The sequence below is a fragment of the Rhagoletis zephyria genome, unplaced genomic scaffold (assembly GCF_001687245.7).
Source record: "Rhagoletis zephyria isolate East Lansing unplaced genomic scaffold, Rhagoletis_zephyria_1.1 Rzeph_scaffold_00982, whole genome shotgun sequence".
Classification (NCBI taxonomy): domain Eukaryota; kingdom Metazoa; phylum Arthropoda; class Insecta; order Diptera; family Tephritidae; genus Rhagoletis; species Rhagoletis zephyria.
Window position 1 is genome coordinate 146,321 of NW_016158066.1, and position 9,059 is coordinate 155,379.

The 9,059-nt window shown below is 32.1% G+C and overlaps 1 protein-coding gene across 1 annotated transcript in view; it reads right to left on the reverse strand.

Annotated features, from left to right (window-relative positions):
• Frmd5 (FERM domain containing) overlaps window positions 1–8,754 on the reverse strand; it is a 154,818-nt gene extending 146,064 nt beyond the window's left edge. Inside the window, exons 1-2 of the mRNA XM_017615238.1 lie at window positions 8,682–8,754; window positions 8,495–8,622 (exon numbers count right to left, since the gene is read on the reverse strand). Coding sequence (XP_017470727.1) covers window positions 8,495–8,581 — 87 coding nt within the window. The 5' untranslated portion in view covers window positions 8,582–8,622; window positions 8,682–8,754. The remainder of the gene's footprint in view (window positions 1–8,494; window positions 8,623–8,681) is intronic.
• Between the last annotated feature and the right edge of the window lie 305 nt (window positions 8,755–9,059).

Consider the following 9,059-nt stretch of genomic DNA (forward strand, 5'->3'; position numbering starts at 1 on the left):
GGTGATATGGTGGACTTCTTCGACCGAAAAAAGTTTTGGTAAGAATAATTTACAAAAATAAATTCTTATGAGTTATTAAATTATAATTTAAAACTTTCTTGCCTTAAATTACCGGGTTTGACCAGCGTGAAGAAAAACTAGCAGGCCCAGCGTTGAAGTAAGGCGGGAACATCTGTATGTATGTATGTATGTATATAGTATTTGTAAAACATCTGTATCTTGTTTATTAAATTTTGTAACTTATTTATAAGTATATATGTATATCAATATATTTTTGACAATGTATGTATATACCAAATGACTTGTTGTGATTTAATAAAAATAAAATTTGAAGATCATATTTAAAAATGCATATTTTTAAAATGAAGAAAAAACATTTTAGGATTTAATTTCAACATGCGCATATTCAATTATCAAACGATCGTTTTTAAAAACGATTTCAAAATTTGAGTACCAAAAACAAAAACATCGATTTTGGAAATTGAATTGAAAATTTTCGTTCTCAAAATTTAAATAAATGTTGTAGGTGCAAAGCCTGGGTCAAAACGTTTTTAAAAGTAAAAAGTTCCATACAAATTTGAAAACGAAAATTTCTCTGTGTAGTTTTTTTCTGTATAGTTCCATAAGCATGTTTTTTTTATTAATTCGACTAAAAAAATTGAGGAAGATGCTTCCTCCTGTGAAAAGGCCATGCTTATTGCAAAAAATACCGCGCAATACTAATTTCACCTCGTTCAACAAACCGTGTTGCACATGCGATACGCATGCAATATTATATCGCAGCGGTGTCGCACGTGCGAGAGAAATACAAAATTTTCGATAAATCAGTAAATATTACAACTAATTTAATCAAAATTGATGCTTGCGACAATTCTTAACCATGAAATATGTTTCTGATAAAATTTTGGAAAATGATCGGGGAACCGCCCACTTATGATCACATATTTCATTTCATTTATTCATTTCAATGATTATAATTAGTACAATAAGATGTCTTATCTTTTATAGTACAAAAAACAATAATTATTACAAACAAAGGACATACGAATACAATAGCGTCTATATGATTCCCTCATTACATGTATGTATATATAAATTAAAAGTATAGAGGGAAAAATAAGTAAATAAATAAATAAATAGTAACGTTACAAAGTGAATGGAGAAGTAGCTTACATTTATTATAGATAGTCAGTTCAAAAAAAAAGTAAAGAAATTATAATAATAATTATATGCCATATATGTATCTCGGTAACCGTTCTACCAATTTGTACCAAACTCGGCATGGTTATTGCGCTTGATACATAAAATTATTGAAATCGGACTAAAATTGAGTAAATTTCAGAACTGCTTGAAACTTCAAAATTCGACAATTTCGAAATTTAAGGACTCTAATTTACTCAAAATTGATACGTCCCAGCTTACCATGTAGCGGTAGCTTTCGGAAAGGTGCAAGTCATATATTAAATACTTGCGCCGAATATTTAATGTTCGGCTCCGCCCGAACTTAGACTTTCCTGACCTGTACTTTAAAATGAAATCGACTTTTTTGTATCACATTGGGCCTTATGAATAAAAACTAAGCAATGCTTTTTTCCTTAAAATTTCAGATTCTTTACGTAAAGTTATTTGAATAAATCAAGCAAAAGGATTGAAATCTTAAGAAAAAGCAACTGCTTAGTTGAAATCTTCTTCCAAATTGTTCTCACTATCGGTTCCAGTCAACGATATTTCTTCCAACCATTTTAGAACTTGTTCTTCATAGCAACCCCTCTCGAAAAGTAAAAAAAAAATTAAGTTCAAAACAAAAAATAGCCAACAAACATGTTAAAAACTGAGATAAGTACAGCAAACAAAATTACCTTTACTACTAACGTTCGCCTGTCAGGCGTCAAGAGGGCGTGGAACTCAGCCGCGCAAGGCCACTGTACAATGTGCGTTTGCTAACAGCCTCGTACAGCGCTAAGCTGAGTTGGCGTGAACGTTTACTTTGATCATTAAAAGCGTTCCTGAAATATCGCGCGGAAACCGAATTCGTTCCGCCTCACAGGCGAACGTTAGTATTCTAGGGATATATTCCCAAATTTAGTTTTTCTTTTAGGAATATAATCTGTGGCTCTGCTTTATCTGTCGCTAGGTTTTCGCTAAGATCATGAATACATATAACATACCATCTTTTATTTGCAAAATGGGAAGCTAAATTCATATGTTTGGCATTTCCTCTTACTCTCCTCTTCTCTTTGTGCAATCTTGTATTCGCTCTGATCTAGTACTCAATGAACTTACAGGTTTTTACACGAACTTGCAAGAAGTTACAGGAATAAATGATCCCGTATTCCAAAATCATGTAAATGATTTTTGGAGAGTTGTTTACATTTTGCTGTTACTAACTCTTTACTCTCACTTCAGAGAGTGATAAGCTGTTTGACAATTTTACAGGATTTTACACGAGAAGTATTACATCAGAGCTATTATATCATCCATTAATATGTATACATATCTACATATATTCATGTATGTTCATCAGTTATCAACGGTCCCAGTTAAAATGACAGTATTTTTTAAATTTTCGCCTTGATTTTGTATCAATAGACTACTAAACCTATGCCTAAAACCATTTGCAACAAATGGGCTCATCCATATGTATGTATAATAGGGTAATAAGGGATTCGATTTGTTGAATTTTGGGTTGTGTCGTAATGCATCGATATGTGAATTCATATATTTCGATAATGAAGTAAATTCAAGCATAAATACGATTTTTAGTTACATATAGATATGCAACTCAATTTCAGCGCCACCTGGCGGCAAATTTTTTCGATAGAATTCTTTTTCCTGTTATCAATACATATTTTAAATCTGAGGATAATCGGACCATAAACACGATTTTTAGTAATAACTCGACTCCAACGCCACCTGGCGTCTCTTTTTTTGCAATGGTGTTGTCTTTTCTATTGTCAATACATATCTCAAATACGAATCGGACCTAAAATACGGGTTTTACTAATAACTCGACGCCAGCCCCACCTAGCGGTTGTTTTAATAGTTATTCTGCTATTCGGAAGGTAGACAAAAAAAAAACAAATATCATAAAAATCGGTCCAGCCGTTCTTGAGTTATAAATGGTGTAACTAACACGACAATGTTTTTGTTTTATATATATAGATATTTAATGAAGAAATAAATTTTCTTAATGTTATTACATTTTTGTCAGTACACATCACAGAATTCTTATGATATTGACAAGTATTTATATTTATAATTTTATTATATAAAGTCTTTAAATTTGAACAATTTAAATCATATAAATTATCCTATCCGAATAAACGTTGAATCCATTTGATTTTCTCCAATCATTTAGCATAGAATATGAAATTTATTCTTTTCATTAATGAATGGGTATATTCAATAAGTCATTAAAGTCGACTCACAATCTTCCCATTTTAATCCATGATGATTATGATAGAACCAGTTATTGGTTGTTTTATCCTGTATCGTTAACTTAGATTCTTCAAAAGGAGGTTGAATAAGAAACGTTTTTATATATTAGACAGCTGCATGAATTTAGTGGTTGGCATTTATGAGACAGTCGTTTGCGCTCCACACTGTTTGGCCATTCCATGCTTAGCAAGCAAGATTAATGAATGAGTGTGCAGAGAATGGTGAGTACTGCTTTCTTGGTATAACAAGTAATTTATAGCAAAAAACCAAAAACGACTTCAACTCTCATAAAAAAATATATATATATATATCTCATGATCCAATGATCGGATCTAAACCAGGTTGGTACGGGACCACCTCTGAGACACTAACTTTTCGATGCAAAAAGAATTATCGAAATCGGTTGACGTGGTCCAAAGTTATGCGGGTAACATACACGAAAAAAATAATAAAAAATATTCCGACGAAATGATATCCTCCTTCTTTTTCGGAAGTCGGCTAAAAATAAAAAAAAACACATGTTGTACAAAGAGACAGTTGTACTGCCGCCAATGAGAGTGCGAATATCTAACGAAACACAGTGAGTATTCGAACGTCTACTATTTTCGCAAAGCAAAATATTTGACTCTCGCTCCCTTCCCTTTCGCTCCGAAAAAATTACGCGCGAAAGGATGTAGTAAAATTTTATTTTGACAGACAAGAACAAAAACATAAAATCATGAGATCATGAGATCATTACAATGTAAGCCAACAAAACAAAACAACTTATCACAACTCAAGCACAGAGAATTTTTCACAATGCACGCACCTTTTTTATCCTTTATAAAAATACAGTTTATACCAGATACATCAAAACACATAAATATAAAATTTCTAAACTTTGTGCTAAACTCGGGAAAATTCAATAAATTTGCATACAAAATCGCAACTTTCTAATGAGACTCAAAAAATTTAAAAAAATGAAGTTTTGCAGCCCATTAAATTTTAGTTGATTTTTGGTATTGGTTTTACTGAGAGTTTCTTCCATACAAACTATGTTCGACAATTCTTTTTATATTGAAGACACTGCCAGCAAAAAAATAAATAAAAAATTTTAAAAATCAACGAAATTTTCTGGCAACTTCAGACTTGCACTTTATTAATTGGCTCAAAAGCTACATTTTCAAAATTTTTCTAAAGGATCTGATCGGACCCGACTCGGGAGTAAATGACTCGAAAAATTGGAGTAAAAATTAAATTTTCGGAGCAGATTAACATTCTAAATAGTATAAGAAAAAATTAGTATCGTTCCTAAACTCTTCTGAATAAAACCTGTAAAACCGTCAAAAAGGAAAATAGCTCTTAGAGAAAGAGAGAGAAGCGAAAAAGTACGGGAACGCTTCTCTGGTAAAAACTGGTAAAACTGTCAAAAACACCGTGGACGCCATTTTTTGTTTACATGTCAGTTTTTTGTCATTTGGCGAACTGCTAAATTATACGCAAATACAGCAAATTATAAGCAAACGTCAGTAGAAATTATTTGGGTTAAGTTTTGCTATTTCTGGCAAAGAGATTTCCGTTTTTACTCTCCCATTTTTCGCCTACTTTGCTAGTAGTTTTTTCATAAACTGATTTATAATGTTTAAAAAAAAAACGTAAATTATCGGAGGGCGTATAAATTGCCGACCTTTTGTTAATAAGAGTTCTTGCAAACATTAAGCTTTCAACTAATTCGACATTAAGCCTGTTCCTGTATTTATTTTTAATGAGATTCATCTCCGAAAATTTTCTTTCGGCAGCAGCACTACTGTGTGGTAAAATAGCTAATGTCAGCTTATACTCTGCCAAATTGCTAAACATACACACATACAGAAAACATTTTTCTGGTCCTTAATCAATCCCTTGCTTTGAAAAATAAAAAAAGTGATTCCGCAAAAAAAGGGTTAAAGAGTAAAAGAGATAAATTCTGTCACAACTTTCTATACAAAATCTTGGTGCCACAGAAGTTATTGGACAAACATTTTAAAGTTAATTATTTTGTAATATATTCCTAATGTGAATGGAAAAAAGTAAAAAAAATCTGAGCAAATTTCGGGCCAAGTGGAGTAGGGAGTAGATTTTAAATTTAAAAAAGAAATCGGAGTAAATCTACCCGATCGGAGCAAAATCCGGACGCTGTTTACAATTAAGAAAGCGTGCTAAATTTAAAAAAATGCGCATATGAAAGAGCACCAACCCAACTCGTAATTCATTTAAGTATAACAAATTTAGTATAGAAATATTCAATTCAAATACGCTCATATTAAAATGAAGTACTTTTCACTTACCGATTGTTTTTCATAATTAAGTTAAAAAAATATTTAAATTCCATGCTGCCTGTAATGGGATTTGACCCTGACCCTCTGGAAATTAACAAATTGTGGCAAGCATCTTGACGCACAGACATGTATGTAAATGTGTATTTAAATGTTGAGTTTGAATCAACACCACGCGTGCGTGGTATGAAAATATTATTTAAAAATGCGAACATTTTAAAACGATAATCAAATAAAAAATATTCATTTTTACTGTACGTTATTTCCCTCAGTGAATTCATAAAATTTTCCGAATATTACAATGCGTTTTTTCTCTTAGTGTAGTGATTTTTTTGTAGAATCAAAACGAAAACCAGGACACTTAAACGAAACCCGGGATATTTTAAGGTTGGACCGGGACAGCGGGACAAATAGTCTAAAACCGGGACATGTCCGGGAAAACCGGGACGTCTGGCAGCCCTAGTGTGTACGAAATTGGCGAACACTAAAAAAGGTTTATGTACATAAAAATGGGCAAGTGGAAAAAATATGAAACATGCTGTCTAGAAGTCCTATCAACTTGAAAGTTACGTAAAGCCCAAACATACGTCTAAGAGGCGTAGGTGACTTAAAAGACAACCTGTGAGCTGAAATATACTTAGTTCTGGCCAATTTTTTTTTTTAAAGAATATTGTAGTTATGATATAAACTAATAATAAAACAAAATTCCGTATACGCCTTTTTGACGTAGATTGGACTTTTAGGGTTAACCGACTTCACAAAAAGGAGCAGGTTATCAATTCGTCGGAATAGCTGTTTTTTTTTATGTATGTTAACGCATATCTTTGGACCACATTAACCGATTTTTACATTTCTTTTTTTTTTTGTAAGGAAAGGTGTTACCTCACAGGTGGTCCCATATTAGTTTAGTTTAAATCTGATCATGAAGAAATTAACGATAATGTTAAATTTTTATATGAGAATTGAAGTTGGTTGCTGCTGCTTTCCAACTTGTACCCAATAGTTTTGGTTTACTAAAGGGAAGGTATCCTCCTTACAGCGCTCTTACACGATATGTATTTGCACATGTAAATGCTGCATGCTGCTCTAATACACGTGTAGGTTAGGTTAGAAATTAAACATTAATTTCACTTAATTTTATTAATTTTGCTGATTTACATTTTTTTATTTTAATTTTTAATTCTTTTAATGCACGAAATTGGTATGGTTACTAAAATATGATACTTGTAAATACTTCTGACTCAAAGGTTTTAAAATATCTTGAAAACTCCGAATCAAATACTGTTTTTGGGCTTGTAGTTGGCGCATTTCTATTTGTATATATTCCCAAATTTAGTTTTTCTTTTAGGGATATAATCTGTGGCTCTGCTTTGTCTGTCGCTAGGTTTACGTTAAGATCATGAATACATATAACATACCATCTTTTATTTGCAAAATGGGAAGCAAAATTCATATGTTTGCCATTTTCTCTTACTCTCGCCTTCAATCTTGTATTCGCTCTGATCTAGTACTCAATGAACTTACAGGTTTTTACACGAACTTGCAAGAAGTTACAGGAATAAATGATCCCGTATTCCAAAATCATGTAAATGATTTTTGGAGAATTGTTTACTTTTTGCTGTTACTAACTTTTTACTCTCACTTCAGAAAGTGATAAGCTGTATGACAATTTTACAATTTTAACATGTATACATATCTACATATATTCATGTATGGTCATCAGTTATCAACGGCCCCAGTTAAAATGACAGTATTTTTTTTAAATTTCGCCTTGCTTTTGTATCACTACACTACTAAACCTATGCCTAAAACCATGCTTCGAATATCAAAACCGTTTGCAACAAATACGCTCATCCATATGTATGTATAATAGGGTGCCCATTGAAAATGCTTTTTTTTGGAAATTTCAAGACCCTTCATATGGGATGCACAATGTGTATACCAAATTTGGTCGCGATCGGTCAAGTACTTAGTTTTCGAGATACGCATATATCATATAAGTGGACGGATCTGAAATTCCGGTACATACACACTTAGAAATTCAATTCGCCTAAATTCGACAATTTTTATGCGATTGCAATTTTAGATAGTACTCCATATTATGAAATTGTAGAAATTATCCTCTTCGCAGATCATATTCGATCTTTGAAATCGGATCAAAAATAGTATTCCAAAACTCATAAATCTACAAAATCCTATTTTTTGACGTAAATCGACAGGTCGCGAACTCTATATGACCTTTAAAAAATCTATAAAAATAGGCATTCATATTTCTCATAAAAACTAATAAAATTAGGGGGTAGGGTCTTGACATTTCCAAAAAAAAGCCTTTTCGATGGGCACCCTAATGTATATACAAACTTAAGTATGTATACATATAGGTACATATGTAGCCGTATGCATGCGCGGAGTTTGCATAATTGGAAGTAATAATCATTTGTACCGCATTTCCTCTTACTCTGCATATGCCTAAATGCATGCAACCATTTGCAACAGTAAGTATACACATGGTGCTTCTAATGAAATTAAAAATCTTCTGCTGCAATATACATTCTCCGAAATTTTCTGCTGGGCTATGCGTTACAGCTCCGCAAATTTTACCCCTACAGAAACAAATATGTATACACATCAAAACAACCTTTGCTCCGAAGCCCTGGATTCAAATATACATACATTTTAGTTTTTTTCTACCGAAATAGTCATCGCTTATGACCAAAGATATAAACAAATTTTGGAACAGAACAATCAATACCAGCACTTACTAGATACTCATATTCAACGACATTTAGGTCTTCCAAAAGATGCACAGCACATTTGAATACAACATTCTCCGCCTTTTTTTTTAACATATTAAATATATTTACCACGTTCCGTCGTGTATCTTGGATGGCTTTGGTAGAGAATACAATGCATAATTAACTGAACAACTGTGTGTTTATATTTATTTACTTTTCGATTTTCTCTTTTTTAATATTGATTATTAACCCTTATACGTCCGTACACGAAAATGATTCAAACCCACATAAGCCAAACGGTTATACAATTAATAACCTCTTAATGGTAGAGTCATGTACTACAAATTCGGTACCTATCAAAAATTTTTCGCCTTATCTAATGTCTGCACTACTGCACTTTTTCTTCAGTTAAATATTAAATTTCTTTATACCTACATAGAACATGTTTGGAAAAAGTTATTAAAGAAACGAATCAACACATAGAAATTTCTTTGTGTGACCCAAAACCGGGACAATTTCTGTCTTGAGAGAATCATGCTGCCATTTAATTTTTTAATAAAATCCTTACAAATATGCCACACAAATATAACTT